Source organism: Phocoena sinus, chromosome 14 (assembly GCF_008692025.1).
Source record: "Phocoena sinus isolate mPhoSin1 chromosome 14, mPhoSin1.pri, whole genome shotgun sequence".
NCBI classification, from domain to species: Eukaryota; Metazoa; Chordata; class Mammalia; order Artiodactyla; family Phocoenidae; genus Phocoena; species Phocoena sinus.
The window spans coordinates 19,858,882-19,876,943 of record NC_045776.1 but is presented as its reverse complement, the minus strand read 5'-3'; the positions used below and the strand labels follow the sequence as shown (position 1 = coordinate 19,876,943).

At 38.3% G+C, this 18,062-nt stretch overlaps 1 protein-coding gene across 9 annotated transcripts in view; it reads left to right on the top strand.

Moving 5' to 3' along the window:
* C14H18orf54 (chromosome 14 C18orf54 homolog) overlaps nucleotides 1–18,062 on the top strand; it is a 31,175-nt gene that overhangs the window by 1,939 nt on the left and 11,174 nt on the right. For 6 of the 9 annotated variants that reach the window (XM_032603197.1, XM_032603194.1, XM_032603198.1 and 3 more), the window contains exons 3-6: nucleotides 639–967; nucleotides 1,671–2,453; nucleotides 2,993–3,143; nucleotides 14,208–14,310. In XM_032603197.1, the coding sequence (XP_032459088.1) occupies nucleotides 685–967; nucleotides 1,671–2,453; nucleotides 2,993–3,143; nucleotides 14,208–14,310 (1,320 nt within the window). In that variant the 5' untranslated portion in view covers nucleotides 639–684. Of the gene's footprint in view, nucleotides 1–638; nucleotides 968–1,670; nucleotides 2,454–2,992; nucleotides 3,144–14,207; nucleotides 14,311–16,932; nucleotides 17,040–18,062 lie in introns of all 9 variants that reach the window. The other 3 variants (XR_004345458.1, XR_004345457.1, XR_004345456.1) reach the window with 1 other exon arrangement.

The following is an 18,062-nucleotide window of genomic DNA, read 5'->3' as shown; positions in this document are numbered from 1 at the left end:
AACATTTTGCTAGCTCATTATATGGTAAGACTTGCAGTTTATTTCTTTATAAATGAATATTGTAAATTGTTTTGTTTTCTCAAGTCTTGGGGGAAGGGGTTGGCTAAAGTTACAAATTGGCATTTAAAATGTCGAAGGTGGGTATTCTCCATTGTTCCTTCTTGTTTCAGCTACGTCATTTGATGCCTTTTAAAAATTTATCAAGCACTTACTATGTGCAGTGCGTGGTGGTAGGCTTAAGAATTGAAAAATATTTTGTATAGGGGAATGTTAGGTATTGTGATGTCATAGCCTATATCAGCATAAGAAAAGACTGTACATCGTAGTTTTTAGGACTTTAAAAAAAAAAGTGAGTATTCTTCCCTTGGTACTTTCTATACATAGTCTTAGATGATTTTTGTATACATAATTCCAGGCACATAATAGGTGATCAATAAATGTTTTCTAAATTGATGATGAAGGAATTCATAGTAATTAAAACAGATAATCTATAATGTGCATTACCTAAAAATAATTTATAGATAATGGATTTTATTTTTTAAAGAAAGTTATAAAACGTTTACAGACTTAGTAATTTCTCTGTGTATAGCTATTATTCCTTTTAATTGGAACTTTAACCTTTTGTTTTTGTATTACAGTTGTTTCTAAGAGAAATGAGTGGAAATAACCCATTTTGAGGAAGCCATGGCAAAATTAAATACAAAGCGCAGAGTTTGTTCTCGGGAATCTTCAGTATCTTCTCTGTTAGCAAGCTGCAACCTGAGTGGTAGTAATTCCTCTAACTCTGATGGCTCTTTTCAGTATAAGGATAGACTGTACAGTTCTGCATCTCAGGCTCTACAGGCCTATATTGATGATTTTGATCTAAGCCATATGTATCTTGGTGCAAGCACTGGAAAGATTAACATCGATAAATGTTCTGCTAATATGCCAGAATTCTCCAACTATGTTTATAAACCAAAGAATGGTATGCTTTATTCTTTGTTTTCTTTTTGCCTACCGATTTAAAGCATTTTGAGAGATGTATAGTAGCCTTGGAAAACTAAATGCTTCTTTTGGGGCAAAAATGACTTGTAATATTGAGATCTGGTTATATTTTTTAAATGATTCTGTAATTTTTTGGTTCTCAGGGGTTTTCAGGTAAGATCCCCTTTTGACCTTAGAGGAGAAGCTCATGAAATGTAACTAATAATAGTAGATGGCTGATCCTGAACCCTTAAGCCGTTCTATTATAGCATAACAGAAATAGCATTGACTTGGTGGTTCTAGCTTCCATTAACTAGCTTAATGACTTTAAACAAATCTCAGCCTTTCAGAATTTATACTTGATCAGTTCCAATTGATGGGCTAGGGCTATGTTAGTCTTCCTGATCTGTATTCTGTAGGACAGTAATATTCACAAGATGTTAAGGGTTTTTCCTTGGTTTCCATGAATACAAGTTTGGAAAATGCATCTGTTGATAATCCAGTTAACGCTTTACTGAGCACTTACAGAATGGCCCCTAGTGTGGAAAAAGGTTACATTCTGCTCTTAGAAGTGGAGAATATATTCCAGAAGGGAAAATGGCAAACATGATTCTTAATTCTTAATTTTCATTTACTGTTGAATATTATAAAGTATTTTTATATGTGATACAGGAAGGTAAACAGAACTATGCTTTGTTTTTCAGCTTTTGAAAATCTTGAGGACAAAAAAGATTTGTCCTTATCCTGTAGAGGGCAGACTATTAATGACATGGACTCCATTAGCCTAACAACTGATGATCTATTAAAACTTCCAGCAGATGGATCATTTTCTTTCACTTATGTTGGAGCAAGTCATGGAATTAGCAAGAAAAGCAAAAAACGTACTGGAAGACTGAGTTCATCCAACAGTGAAAAGAATCAAAATTTTCAAGAACCAGCCACTCTGCTGGGCAAGGATAACTTAGTTACCCCGGTTGTATACACAAATGTAAAAGGAAGGCAGTGTGGTAGGCTGAAAAACCCAAAACTTGTGAATAAGGTTAATAAATGTGTTTCTGTACCATCTTTATATTTTAACAAGAAATCATCTTTTAGGGACAGTTCAGAACACAAACTTGAAAAGAATTACCCAAGATGGCTCACTAGCCAGAAGTCTGACCTTAATGTTTCAGGGATAACGAGTATACCGGATTTCAAATACCCACTCTGGCTCTACAATCAAGACTTGCTGCCCGATACAAATAGTCAAAGGATTTATCAAATATTTAAAGAAGATCACTGTTCCCCTAGACATAGTTACCAGGCACAAAGAACTTCTCAGCTAATGAATAAATTAGATTGTTTTGAATATTCTTTTGAACCGTCAAACAGTTCACATTCCTTGAGTGATGATAAAGGATTAGTTAATGAATATGAATGTGATTCTGAACATAGCCAATGTCAGTGTGACAATCCACTTCTCCCAGGATCCAAAAAGCCATTCAGTGGTAATTGTTTTGTTTTTTTGTTGTTTTTAAGAACCAAAGAAAGTGCTGTAAATTTGACCTCACATCTAGGAGTTTTTATGTCATATTCTTGATGTAACCATCAAGTGATATATCTATTTTGAACTCTTATGGTCTTCATTTACGTAGCATTTTGTGACTGGAAAATGTCTTTGTGTCACAACAGAGGTCACTTTTTTTTTTTTTTTTTTTGCGGTATGCGGGTCTCTCACTGTTGTGGCCTCTCCCATTGCGGAGCACAGGCTCCGGACGCGCAGGCTCAGCGGCCATGGCTCACGGGCCCAGCTGCTCCGCGGCATGTGGGATCTTCCCAGACCGGGGCACAAACCCATGTCCCCTGCATCGGCAGGCGGACTCTCAACCACTGCGCCACCAGGGAAGCCCCAGATGTCACATTTTAACATAGCTTGCTGTTACAGATATGTGTATATTCCAAATTATCTGAATTCTTGCTGCCTTTGTGAGGTTTTGCTGTGCTTTGCATTTATTTCTTAAAGAATTAATGTGATCTTTTAAATTAGGTGACAGAATTGAATTGCTTATCCTGAAGGCCAAGAGAAATCTAGAGCATTGTACTGAAGAATTACCGAAGTCTATGAAGAAGGATGACAGTCCTTGTTCATTAGATAAACTTGAAGCAGAAAGATCATGGGAAAATATTCCTGTTACTTTGTAAGTAAGTTACAATAGAAAAACTATTCAGTTTTCCAAATGAAGAATGTCATGTGAACATCTGATTTATCTTTTAAATTGCAATGATAATTAACAGTGGTTATAACATGGTAATTCCGTAGAGCACAGCTTTCAGTGTTGCTTGCTTTATTGCATTTTTCATTTGTTACCACAAGATGGCGTAATATTTCATAATCTTAGGTACATTATATAATTTTTGTCTTTGTTACATGATCCTTTTGTTGCACTGTAAAATATTAATATATATTAAATATGAGGAATTAGAACCAAAAGCAACTATTTTGCAAATGGAGAAGGCTTGAAATTCTTGTTACTTCTTTTACTTTAAGTTTTTTCTTCCTCTATATTCTCTCCATGTATTAGAGTTATTCATTTCTTTTCATTTACAGTTTACTTTCTTTTTTTTTTTTTTTTTTTTTTTTTTTTTTTTTTTTTTTTTTTTTTGATCTGTAATATTGTTTATTGGTTACCAATAATTATCCATGCCAGTGGTCCTCAAACTTTAAGGACATCATAGTCACCTGGGGGGCATAGGCCCCACTCTCAGAATTTTTTTTTTTTTTTTAAACATCTTTATTGGGGTATAATTGCTTTACAATGGTGTGTTAGTTTCTGCTTTACAACAAAGTGAATCAGCTATACATATACATATGTTCCCATATGTCTTCCCTCTTGCGTCTCCCTCCCTCCCACTCTCCCCATCCCACCCTTCCAGGCTGTCACAAAGCACCGAGCTAATATCCCTGTGCCTTGCGGCTGCTTCCCCCCAGCTATCTACCTTACTACGTTTGTTAGTGTGTATATGTCCATGACTCTCTCTCGCCCTGTCAAAACTCACCCTTCCCCCTCCCCATATCCTTAAGTCCGTTCTCCAGTAGGTCTGCATCTTTATTCCTATCTTACCCCTAGGTTCTTCATGACATTTTTTTCCCTTAAATTCCATATATATGTGTTAGCATACGGTATTTGTCTTTTTCTTTCTGACTTACTTCACTCTGTATGACAGATTCTAGGTCTATCCATCTCATTACAAATAGCTCAATTTCATTTCTTTTTAAGGCTGAGTAATATTCCATTGTGTATATGTGCCACATCTTCTTTATCCATTCATCCGATGATGGGCGCTTAGGTTGTTTCCATGTCCTGGCTATTGTAAATAGAGCTGCAATGAACATTTTGGTACATGACTCTCTTTGAATTTTGGTTTTCTCAGGGTATATGCCAAGTAGTGGGATTGCTGGGTCATATGGTAATTCTATTTGTAGTTTTTTAAGGAACCTCCATACTGTTCTCCACAGTGGCTGAACCAATTCACATTCCCACCAGCAGTGCAAGAGTGTCCCCTTTTCTCCACACCCTCTCCAGCATTTATTGTTTCTTGATTTTTTGATGATGGCCATTCTGACTGGTGTGAGATGATATCTCATTGTAGTTTTGATTTGCATTTCTCTAATGATTAATGATGTTGAGCATTCTTTCATGTGTTTGTTGGCATTCTGTATATCTTCTTTGGAGAAATGTCTATTTAGGTCTTCTGCCCATTTTTGGATGGGGTTGTTTGTTTTTTTGTTATTGAGCTGCATGAGCTGCTTGTAAATTTTGGAGATTAATCCTTTGTCAGTTGCTTCATTTGCAAATGTTTTCTCCCATTCTGAGGGTTGTCTTTTGGTCTTGGTTATGGTCTCCTTTGCTGTGCAAAAGCTTTGAAGTTTCATTAGGTCCCATTTGTTTATTTTTGTTTTTATTTCCATTACTCTAGGAGGTGGGTCAGAAAGGATCTTGCTGTGATTTATGTCATAGAGTGTTCTTCCTATGTTTTCTTCTAAGAGTTTGATAGTTTCTGGCCTTACATTTAGGTCTTTAATCCATTTTGAGCTTATTTTTGTGTATGGTGTTAGGGAGTGATCTAATCTCATACTTTTACATGTACCTGTCCAGTTTTCCCAGCACCATTTATTGAAGAGGCTGTCCTTTCTCCACTGTACATTCCTGCCTCCTTTATCAAAGATAAGGTGTCCATATGTGCGTGGGTTTATCTCTGGGCTTTCTATCCTGTTCCACTGATCTATCTTTCTGTTTTTGTGCCAGTACCATACTGTCTTGATTACTGTTGCTTTGTAATATAGTCTGAAGTCAGGGAGCCTTATTCCTCCAGCTCCTTTTTTCGTTCTAAAGATTGCTTTGGCTATTCGGGGTCTTTTGTGTTTCCATACAAATTGCGAAATTTTTTGTTCTAGTTCTGTGAAAAATGCCAGTGGTAGTTTGATAGGGATTGCATTGAATCTGTAGATTGCTTTGGGTAGTAGAGTCATTTTCACAATGTTGATTCTTCCCATCCAAGAACATGGTATATCTCTCCATCTATTTGTATCATCTTTAATTTCTTTCATCAGTGTCTTATAATTTTCTGCATACAGGTCTTTCGTATCCTTAGGTAGGTTTATTCCTAGATATTTTATTCTTTTTGTTGCAATGGTAAATGGGAGTGTTTTCTTGATTTCACTTTCAGATTTTTCATCATTAGTATATAGGAATGCCAGACATTTCTGTGCATTAATTTTGTATCCTGCTACTTTACCAAATTCATTGATTAGCTCTAGTAGTTTTCTGGTAGCATCTTTAGGATTCTCTATGTATAGTATCATGTCATCTGCAAACAGTGACAGCTTTACTTCTTCTTTTCCGATTTGGATTCCTTTTATTTCCTTTTCTTCTCTGATTGCTGTGGCTAAAACTTCCAAAACTATGTTGAATAAGAGTGGTGAGAGTGGGCAACCTTGTCTTGTTCCTGATCTTAGTGGAAATGCTTTCAGTTTTTCACCATTGAGGATGATGTTTGCTGTGGGCTTGTCATATATGGCTTTTATTATGTTTAGGAAAGTTCCCTCTATGCCTACTTTCTGGAGGGTTTTTATCATAAATGGGTGTTGAATTTTGTCGAAAGCTTTCTCTGCATCTATTGAGATGATCATATGGTTTTTCTCCTTCAATTTGTTAATATAGTTTATCACATTGATAGATTTGCGTATATTGAAGAATCCTTGCATTCCTGGAATAAACCCCACTTGATCATGGTGTATGATCCTTTTAATGTGCTGTTGGATTCTGTTTGCTAGTATTTTGTTGAGGATTTTTGCATCTATGTTCATCAGTGATATTGGCCTGTAGTTTTCTTTCTTTGTGACATCCTTGTCTGGTTTTGGTATCAAGGTGATGGTGGCTTCGTAGAAGGAATTTGGGAGTGTTCCTCCCTCTGCTATATTTTGGAAGAGTTTGAGGAGGATAGGTGTTAGCTCTTCTCTAAACGTTTGATAGAATTCACCTGTGAAGCCATCTGGTCCTGGGCTTTTGTTTGTTGGAAGGTTTTTAATCACAGTTTCAATTTCAGTGCTTGTGATTGGTCTGTTCATATTTTCTATTTCTTCCTGATTCAGTCTTGGCAGGTTGTGCATTTCTAAGAATTTGTCCATTTCTTCCAGATTGTCCATTTTATTGGCATAGAGTTGCTTGTAGTAATCTCTCATGATTTTTTTTATTTCTGCAGTGTCAGTTGTTACTTCTCCTTTTTCATTTCTAATTCTATTGATTTGAGTCTTCTCCCTTTTTTTCTTGATGAGTCTGGCTAGTGGTTTATCTATTTTGTTTATCTTCTCAAAGAACCAGCTTTTAGTTTTATTGATCTTTGCTATTGTTTCCTTCATTTCTTTTTCATTTATTTCTGATCTGATTTTTATGATTTCTTTCCTTCTGCTAGCTTTGGGGTTTTTTTGTTCTTCTTTCTCTAATTGCTTGAGGTGCAAGGTTAGGTTGTTTATTCGAGATGTTTCCTGCTTCTTAAGGTGGGCTTGTATTGCTATAAACTTCCCCCTTAGAACTGCTTTTGCTGCATCCCATAGGTTTTGGGTCGTTGTGTCTCCATTGTCATTTGTTTCTAGGTATTTTTTTATTTCCTCTTTGATTTCTTCAGTGATCACTTCATTATTAAGTAGTGTATTGTTTAGCCTCCATGTGTTTGTATTTTTTACAGATCTTTTCCTGTAATTGATATCTAGTCTCATGGCGTTGTGGTCGGAAAAGATACTTGATACAATTTCAGTTTTCTTAAATTTACCAAGGCTTGATTTGTGACCCAAGATATGATCTATCCTGGAGAGTGTTCCATGAGCACTTGAGAAAAATGTGTATTCTGTTGTTTTTGGATGGAGTGTCCTATAAACATCAATTAAGTCCATCTTGTTTAATGTATCATTTAAAGCTTGTGTTTCCTTATTTATTTTCATTTTGGATGATCTGTCCATGGGTGAAAGTGGGGTGTTAAAGTCCCCTACTATGAATGTGTTACTGTTGATCTCCCCTTTTATGGTTGTTAGTATTTGCCTTATGTATTGAGGTGCTCCTATGTTGGGTGCATAAATATTTACAATTGTTATATCTTCTTCTTGGATCGATCCCTTGATCATTATGTAGTGTCCTTCTTTGTCCCTTTTAATAGTCCTTATTTTAAAGTCTATTTTGTCTGATATGAGAATTGCTACTCCAGCTTTCTTTTGGTTTCCATTTGCATGGAATATCTTTTTCCATCCCCTTACTTTCAGTCTGTATGTGTCTCTAGTTCTGAAGTGGGTCTCTTGTAGACAGCATATATAAGGGTCTTGTTTTTGTATCCATTCAGCCAATCTGTGTCTTTTGGTGGGAGCATTTAGTCCATTTACATTTAAGGTAATTATTGATATGTATGTTCCTATTTCCATTTTATATATTGTTTTGGGTTCGCTACTATAGGTCATTTCCTTCTCTTGTGTTTCGTGTCTAGAGAAGTTCCTTTAGCATTTGTTGTAAAGCTGGTTTGGTGGTGCTGAACTCTCTCAGCTTTTGCTTGTCTGTAAAGGTTTTAATTTCTCCATCAAATGTGAATGAGATCCTTGCTGGGTAGAGTAGTCTTGGTTTCAGGCTATTCTCCTTCATCACTTTCAGTATGTCCTGCCACTCCCTTCTGGCTTGTAGGGTTTCTGCTGAGAGATCAGCTGTTAACCTTATGGGGATTCCCTTGTGTGTTATTTGTTGTTTTTCCCTTGCTGCTTTTAATATGCTTTCTTTGTGTTTAATTTTTGACAGTTTGATTAATATGTGTCTTGGCGTGTTTCTCCTTGTATTTATCCTGTATGGGACCCTCTGTGCTTCCTGGACTTGATTAACTATTTCCTTTCCCATATTAGGGAAGTTTTCAACTATAATCTCTTCAAATATTTTCTCAGTCCCTTTCTTTCTTTCTTCTTCTTCTGGAACCCCTATAATTCGAATGTTGGTGCGTTTCATGTTGTCCCAGAGGTCTCTGAGACTGTCCTCAGTTCTTTTCATTCTTTTTTCTTTATTCTGCTCTGCAGTAGTTATTTCCACTACTTTATCTTCCAGGTCACTTATCCGTTCTTCTGCCTCAGTTATTCTGCTATTGATCCTATCTAGAGTGATTTTAATTTCATTTATTGCATTGTTCATCGTTGCTTGTTTCATCTTTAGTTCTTGTAGGTCCTTGTTAACTGTTTCTTGCATTTTGTCCATTCTACTTCCAAGATTTCGGATCATCCTTACTATCATTATTCTGAATTCTTTTTCAGGTAGATTGCCTATTTCCTCTTCATTTGTTAGGTCTGGTGGGTTTTTATCTTGCTCCTTCATCTGCTGTGTGTTTTTCTGTCTTCTCATTTTGCTTATCTTACTGTGTTTGGGGTCTCCTTTTTGCAGGCTGCAGGTTCGTAGTTCCCGTTGTTTTTGATGTCTGTCTCCAGTGGCTAAGGTTGTTTCAGTGGGTTGTGTAGGCTTCCTGGTGGAGGGGACTAGTGCCTGTGTTGTGCTGGATGAGGCTGGATCTTGTCTCTCTAGTGGGCAGGTTCACGTCTGGTGGTGTGTTTTGGGGTGTCTGTGGCCTTATTATGATTTTAGGCAGCCTCTCTGCTAATGGGTGGGGTTGTGTTCCTGTCTTGCTAGTTGTTTGGCATAGGTTGTCCAGCACTGTGGCTTGCTGGTCGTTGAGTGAAGCTGGGTGCTGGTGTTAAGATGGAGGTCTCTGGGAGATTTCCGCTGTTTAATATTATGTGGAGCTGGGAGGTCTCTTGTTGACCAGTGACCTGAAGTTGGCTCTCCTACCTCAGAGGCAGAGCCCTGACTCCTGGCTGGAGCACCAAGAGCCTTTCATCCACACGGCTCAGAATAAAAGGGAGAAAAAGTAGAGAGAATTAGTAGAAGTATGAGGAAAGAAAGAAGGAAAGGAGGAAAGGAAGGAAGGAAGAAAGAAGCAAAGAAGGAAAGAAAGGAGGGAGGGAGGGAGGGAGGGAGGAAGGAAGGAAGGAAGGAAGGAGGGAAAGAAGGAAAAAAAGACAGAAAGAAAGATGATACAGTAAAAATAAAATAAAGTATAATATAGTTATTGAATTAAAAAAATATTTAGAAAAAAAAAAAGGGACGGATAGAACCTTAGGACAAATGTTGGAAGCAAAGCTATACAGAGAAAATCTTACACAGAAGCATACACATACACCTTCACAAAAAGAGGTAAAGGGGGAAAAATCATAAATCCTGCTCCCTGAGACCACCTCCTCAATTTGGGGTGATTCGTTGTCTAAAGGAGGGAGGGAAGGAAGGAAAGAAAGAACGAAGGTAAAGTATAATAAAGTTATTACAATTAAACTTAATTATTAAGAAAAAGAATTTTTAAAAAAAAGTCATGGACGGATAGAGCCCTAGGACAAATGGTGGAAGCTAGAGTATACAGACTAGATGTCACACAGGAGCATACACGTACACCTTCACAAAAAGAGGAAAAGGGAAAAAAATCATAGATTTCGCTCCTAAATTCCACCTCTTCAATTTGGGATCATTCCTTGTCTATTCAGGTATTCCACAGATGCAGGGTATATCAAGTTGATTGTGGAGCTTTAATCCGCTGCTTCTGTGGCTGCTGGGAGAGATTTCCCTTTCTCTTCTTTGTTTTCACAGCTCACAGGAGCTCAGCTTTGGATTTGGCCCTGCCTCTGCGTGTAGGTCGCTGGAGGGCGTCTGTTTTTTCGCTCAGACAGGACGGGGTTAAAGGAGCCGCCGATTCGGGGCCTCCGGCTCACTCAGGCCGGGGGTTGGGGGATGGGGGAAGGAGGGGCACTGCGTGCGGGGCCGGCCTGCGGCGGCAGAGGCAGCGTGACGTTGCGGCAGAGGCCGGCGTGACGTTGCACCAGCCTGAGGCCCGCCGTGCGCTGTCCCGGGGAAGTTGTCCCTGGATCCCGGGAACCTGGCAGTGGCGGGCTGCACAGGCTCCGCGGAAGAGGGGTGTGGAGAGTGACCTGTGCTCGCACACAGGCCCCTTGGTGGCGGCAGCAGCAGCCTTAGCGTCTCCCGCCCGTCTCTGGGGTCCGCGGTTTTAGCCGCGGCTCGCGCCCGTCTCGGGGGCTCGCGCCCTCAGCCGCGGCTCGCGCCCGTCTCTGGGGTTTGCGCTTTCAGCCGCGGCTCGCGCCCGTCTCGGGGGCTCGCGCCCTCAGCCGCGGCTCGCGCCCGTCTCTGGGGTTCGCGCTTTTAGCCGCGGCTCGCGCCCGTCTCTGGAGTTCCTTTAAGCAGCGCTCTTAGACCCCTCTCCTCGCGCACCAGGAGACAAAGAGGGAAGAAAAAGTCTCTTGCCTCTTCGGCCGGTGCAGGCTTTTCCCCGAACTCCCTCCCGGCTAGTCGTGGTGCACTAACCCCTTCAGGCTATGTTCAAGCCGCCAACCCCAGTCCTCTCCCTGAGCTCCGTCCAAAACCAAAACCTTAGCCTCAGCTCGCAGCCCCGCCCGCCCCGGTGGGTGAGCAGCAAGCCTCTCGGGTTGGTGAGTGCTGGTCGGCACCGATCTTCTGTGCAGGAATCTCCCCGCTTTGCCCTCCGCACCCGTCGCTGTGCACTACTCCGCGGTCCCGAAACTCCCCCCTCTGCCTCCCGCAGTCTCCGCCCGCGGAGGGGCTTCCTAGTGTGTGGAAACTTTTCCTCCTTCACAGCTCCCTCCCACTGGTGCAGGTGCCGTCCTTATTCTTTTGTCTCTGTTTTTTCTTTTGCCCTACCCAGTTACGTGGGGAGTTTCTTGCCTTTTGGGAGGTCTGAGGTCTTCTGCCAGCCTTCAGTAGGAGTTCTGGAGGAGTTGTTCCACGTGTGGATGTATTTCTGGTGTATCCGTGGGGAGGAAGGCGATCTCCGCGTCTTACTCTTCCGCCATCTTCAAGGTCCCCCCAGTTTACTTTCTTAGTCATTATTTTCTGTAAATAATGGTGCATTTTCTTGTATGGTAAATGTTTGCAGTTTCTAAGATTGTTTTCGTTTGTGTACTTAACCTTTCTATGCCATAGTTTCTCAGAATAATTTAAAAAGTGTTTGCCTAGATACCCGTGAATGTGAGTATAGAGAAGGAATCGAGAGCTTAGGTAGGAAAGTTTCTTTTAGTGATATTATTACACGTATATTCATCAGAAATGCATTCTTGGTAATCCTGTTTCCTGCCTTAGGCTCTGATAATTTATTATCTTCAGTTGTCTAAGCCTTCATTCTGTTACAGACAGTCAGTTAATTCCTGAATCCTTTTTTTGATTCCTTCTCAGTTGAACATCTTATTCTTTTGTAAGTGGACACTGACTAATTCTAGTTTGGAATCTTGCCTCTGTCACTTCCTTGCTGAGACTCTGTACAAATCACTTCTACTTTGGTGTTGTGAGGATTCAGTTGATTAGAAAATAAATATACGGCACTATTTACAATAGCCAGGACATGGAAGCAACCTAAGTGTCCTTCAACAGATGAATGGATAAAGAAGATGTGGCACATATGAACAATGGAATATTACTCAATCATAATAAAAAGTAAAATTGAGTTATTTGTAGTGAGGTGGATGGACCTAGAGTCTGTCATACAGAGTAAGTCAGTCAGAAAGAGAAAAACAAATACCGTATGCTAACACATATATATGGAATCTAGAAAAAAATATATGGTTCTGATGAACCTAGGGGCAGGACAGGAATGATGTGGAGAATGGACTTGAGGATAAGGGGAGGGGCAAGGGTAAGCTGGGACGAAGTGAGAGAGTAGCATTGACATATATACACTACCAAATGTAAAATAGATAGCTAGTGGGAAGCAGCCGCATAGCACAGGGAGATCAGCTTGGTGCTTTGTGACCACCTAGACGGGTGGCATAGGGAGGGTGGAAGGGAGACGCAAGAGGGAGGGGATATGGGGATATATGTATACGTATAGCTGACTCACTTTGTTATACAGCAGAAACTAACACACCATTGTAAAGCAATTATACTCCAATAAAGATGTTAAAAAAAATAAGTAAATATAAGGTACTTAGGACAGTTTCTGATTTATGATGTTCTCTTAAAAATTTTAATAGTGGCGATGATCATCCAGAGTATTTTTTGTTTGTTTAGCTTCATTTCGCACTTGTTGGTTCACTAATATCTTTTAAAAAAAAATTTGGGTTAATAATTAGCTCACTTAATTCTTAAACTTATCTTTCATCTTTACTAATTTCTTATCTCCTTATCAGTTGGTTGTATTTGTATCTGTATTTGTAAAGTCAAAATGGGTGAGCAAATCATATCAGAGATGCTTAAATTAAGAGTAAAATTTTTGAATGCATCAAATGTATTTTGTAATTAGATACTATGACTTCTAACTTGTATAATTATTATTAATGGTTTGCCCTAGTACCTTATGGTACAGTAGTTGATTTTTGGAAGACTAAATTCATATTATGATGGATATGTTTTACATTAAATTAATGATGGTGTGAGAAGAAGGAATAGACCTTACTTCACTGTGATAATGACAAATTATTATCAATCTGTCATCAGAAACAAAATTGACTGGGAAATACTCCAAGTAGTGTACTGAGAGATAGAATAACTACAACCAATTTTTTTTTTGGTTTAACTTTTTATAATGGAAAATTTCAAACAAATACAAAAGTATAAGAATAGTATAATGATTCCCTATGTATCCAGCACCCATCTTCTATAATGAGGTAAATGCTTTTTTGTTGATAGTTGGTGGATGTACAAACTCTTTGGTAAAGAATGGGAGAAAAGGCTACTTGGAAGCGAGAAAAAGTTCCTAGTAAATTACAAATCAAATGAGTCAATAATGAAGTGCTGCTAATTATTGAGAAAAAAGCATTATTACATTTAAATGTTTTAAGAAGATTCTTAGATATCTGAGTACTTGAGTTAGAGATACATCTTATATTGATATATAAATGAAAAAGATAAAATGAGGTTCTTTATTCTCTGTAACTAATAGAATTTGGTTTGGGGAAAATTTTGACTCTTGCTGGGGATCCCCTTTCCTTCTGCTTGAACATCAAGATAGAAACTATTATTTATTGAGCTCTATTCAATGTACCAGGTATATAGAGTTAATTTATGCAATACTTCTGTGACATGAGTGGGACTACAAATGTAGAAACTGAAGTTAAGATAAAGTTTTGTGAAGTCATATAAGTGAGTGGGACTGGTATTTGAACTCAGGAATTTTAATTTCAAAATTGATCCTTCTCCCACTTTAATCTGTCCTCTGTATTAATCTGTGCCAGTTCTGGGGGAGAAGTCTGTCCTATTGCTTTGACGTAGAAGAGCATGTAACTGCCATCCCAGTAGAAACTGTTAATAACTTTCTGGCAGTTTTGTGTATTAATATTGAGTAACTAACAGTGTTTAATTGGAAAAATGCACTGCTTATTTCAAGCAAATGAGCTTTTGGAGGATACTTATATTTGAAGGCTTATTTGTTTAGTTGAAGACTAATGTCTTCAGTTTCTATATAGTTTTTCCTTAAAGCTTTAAAGGAGAAGCAAGGAGATAGGGCGGGATGAAGGAAGAAGTTTAGGGAGAAGGTGAAGGAATCACTAAGCAGCATCAATATGAATCCTAATGCTTATTTAGTGGTGACCACTTTAAATGATAACCATCAGTTATATACTGTCTAATTTTTGTAAATTGGAAACTTATTTGCTGTCTCGTATCCTTAAATCCTAGCAAATCTCCTGTTCCGGTTAACTCTGATGATAGTGTTCAACAAACTTCAAGGGCAAAGTATGCTGACGGGTTCCTTGAAGACTTTTTAAATAATGATAATCAGGTGGGTGATGTTAAATCTTTTTAACTTATTAAAAGAATATTTATGACTAATATATATAGATATTAATTTCTAAGTTATTTAGATAGTATAAAACAAAAAATGACTCAAATCCCTTCTTCCCCAACACACATCCATAAAACCGTCACTCCTAGAATTATTGATAATTTTATTTTAGTATTCTAAAGTAGAGTGATCTGGGATTGAACTCTACAGGGAGCCTAAATTGTTATTACAATGTTTTTTTTTTTTTCTTCTGGAAAACATACAAAACAGAATCTTATAGAGTAAATTATATTTTCCCATAGGGCGGTTGCTTATTGAGAATTATGTTTCTAAGATGCAATTATACATCCCTATGATTTAAAATGGGAAATTTGGGCTTCCCTGGTGGTGCAGTGGTTGAGAGTCCGCCTGCCGATGCAGGGGACACGGGTTCGTGCCCCGGTCCGGGAGGATCCCACATGCCGCGGAGCAGCTGGGCCTGTTAGCCATGGCCGTTGAGCCTGCACGTCCAGAGCCTGTGCTCCGCAATGGGAGAGGCCACAACTGTGAGAGGCCCACATATCGCAAAAAAAAAAAGGGAAATTTATTATCCAGTTTTATAAAATCAGCGTATGTGTATCTTGCAAGTAACCCTAAAATGAAGTGTAAATGTGTATATATACACATAAGGAATGATATATAATATGATTTAGAAGTATAAGCCATGGCTGTTAAATATTGAAATACACTTTTGATATTTTAACATCTGGAAGATTTGAGAGATTGAACACTCAAAACAAAAATTAGCTAAAAATTTTAATACAATATATATCTTTTCCTTCAGTGAAATTTACTAGAGAAAGTAGAGGCTGTCAGAATATGTCTGACCTTAGAGCTCTTTTTTTTTTTTTTTTTTTTTAAATATTTATTTTGTCTGTACCTGGTCTTAGTTGTGGGATGCAGGGTTGCAGACTTCTTAGTTGTGGCATGCATGTGGGATCTAGTTCCCCAACCAGGGATTGAACCCGGGCCCCCTGCATTGGGAGTGCAGAGTCTTACCCACTGGACCACCGGGGAAGTCCCTGACCTTAGAGCCCTGTATAAGATACTATAGCAGATGCTGATTAAGTGAAGCTTAATTATCAAATATTTATTTGCCAAATATTTGGATACCAAGCACTTTTCTAGGAACTGTATTCCTAACAGTAAATAAGAGAGAAGAAACCTTGCATCTTGGATTTTTTATTCTAGATTGGAGAGATAAGCTATATCAAAATGCAATATATGAGGGAATACTACAAATGTTATGAAGAAAAATTACTGGAGATAGAGAAATTTTAACTAGAGTAGGTAGGAATCGCCTCTCTAGTGAGGTGATATTTGCACCAAAACCTAAAATGAGTGAATAAGCCGTGTGTGTACCCATAGGGAAGTAACTTTACACGTAGAGGGAATAGTAAGTGCAGAAACCCCAAGGCAGAAAAGTGTTTGGCATGTTCAAGGAATATCAGAGTCCAGTCAGTGTAGCTCAATCAGAAAGAACAAAGAAGAATCGTTAAGAGATAAGATGGAGAGGTAACCAGGAGTCAGATCATGAAGCTATGTAAGTAATGGAATGAAGATTTTATGTTTTATTTCAGCGAGATGAGAAGTCACTGGAGTACTTTGGAGGAATGAAATTATCAGATGTACATTTTAAAATATAAACAGGCAGCTGTATGGAACATAGACCTTGAAAGGAGCTAGAGAAGGACAGGGAACCCAGTTAGGAGGCTTTTGCAGTCTTCCAGGATAGGGATTGTAAAGGCTTGGGTTAGGTGGGTACATTGGAGATGGTCAGAAATAGTTAGACTTGGGATGTGTTTTGAAGGTGACCTTGTAGGATGGAGATAGAGAGCATTCAAAGGATGAGTCCAAGATGTTTGAGCCAAGCAACTAAAGGATTGGGTGGTGCAATTTACTTGGGTAAGGAGAGCTGGTAGAGGCACAAATTTGCATAAGTTTTTCAAAGTTTGAGATGGATGACTGTTAAATACTAACCAACTAATCCCTTTTCTTATGCCTTTACACACCCAGCCTCACTACCACGGTGTTTTTTTATTTTTAAATAATTTTAGATATACAGAAAGTTGCAAAAATAATACAGGTCATTCCTGTCACCCTTCTCCCAGCTTCCCTAATGTTAACATCTTATATCATAATGATCACATAGGCCCAATACTGTTACCTGAACTACAGACCTTATTCTGATTTCACCAGTTTTTCTACCAATGTCTTGTTGCAGGATCCAGCATTGCATTTAGTTGTCATGTCTTCTTAATTTACTTCCGTCTGACAGTTCCTCAGTCTTTCCTTGTCTGTCATGACCTTGACACTTTTTCAGAGTTACTGGTCGTTGGTTTTTTTGTAGATAGTTCCTGAATTGGGTTTATCTGAAGTTTTCTCAGGATTAGAATGAGGTTATGAATTTTTGGCAAGAATGCAACAGAAATCATGCTGTGCCCTTCTCAGTGCATCATATCAGAGGGTTCACGATATATTGATATCATTGGTAATATTGATATGTTCCTTAGTTCAGGCTGCTATAATAAATACGCCTTAGACCAGTTGGCTTAAACAACAAACATTTATTTTTCGCAGTTCTGGAGACTGAGAAGTCCAGATGAAGGTGTCTGGTGAGATCCTGCTTCCTAGTTTGCAGATGGTCATCTTCTCCTTGTATCTTCACATGGCCGAGAGCAGAGAGGGTAAAAGCTCTCTGTTTCTCTTCTTATAAGGGCACTAATCCCACTCATGAGAGTTCCACCTTTATGACCTACTTACCTCACAGAAGCCCCTCCTCCAAATACTGTCACATTGAGATTAGGCTTCAACATTTGAATTGTAGGGGGACACAAACATTCAGTCCAGAGCAATATGTTAATACAATAATATGTAATATATAAAATTATAATATATTAATACTTGTGATGTTAGTCTTGAACACGTGGTGCCTACTGGTTTTCTCTTTAGTAAAATCATGGTTTCCGCTTGTAATTAATAAATATCGTAGGGGAGATACTGTGAGACTATACAAGTAGTCTCAAACTTTCATCTACTAATTTAGTATCCATTGGTGGATATTGACTTTTTGTCTGTATTATTAATTGAAATTCTTGTGTAATGAAGAGCTATTCCTTCTCCCCCATTTATTTATTAAACTATTTATATTAGGACTCATAGATACTTATTTTATTCTAGGTTTAATACAATACAATATTATTACTTATTTTGTTGCTTAAATTGTTTTAGTTTAGGCCATAAAGAGTTGCTTCAGGTTGGCTCCTGTGTCCTTTTGACATGTGCCTATGCTTTTTTGAGCACTTCTCTGAGGAGCCATGGTTCTTTTTATTGGAAAATGGTATTTAGAAACTAAGATCTAGGCACTAGGTGTGCTTATTGCTGCTGGGTTTTTATTTATTCTAGACTTTCTCAGCAGGCAGACTTAGGAAACATAAGTTTACTAAGCCACGCATACACACATACTTATTTGTATATCTGTTTACATATATATATTTTATATGTAGGTATAAAATCATGAGTTCATACTGATACTACTTATTCCAGTCCAATACCACAGGGTTTGTTTTAGCCCCTCTGTTCCTTATTTGTAACTTCTTTCTCATCTGGTGAGAATCTTTACTCTTATTATCTATAATAGGTTTACTTATTTTTTCAGTCTTAGCATATGCATAGTTTCAGAATTGCTAACCCATACTGCTGTAAGAAAC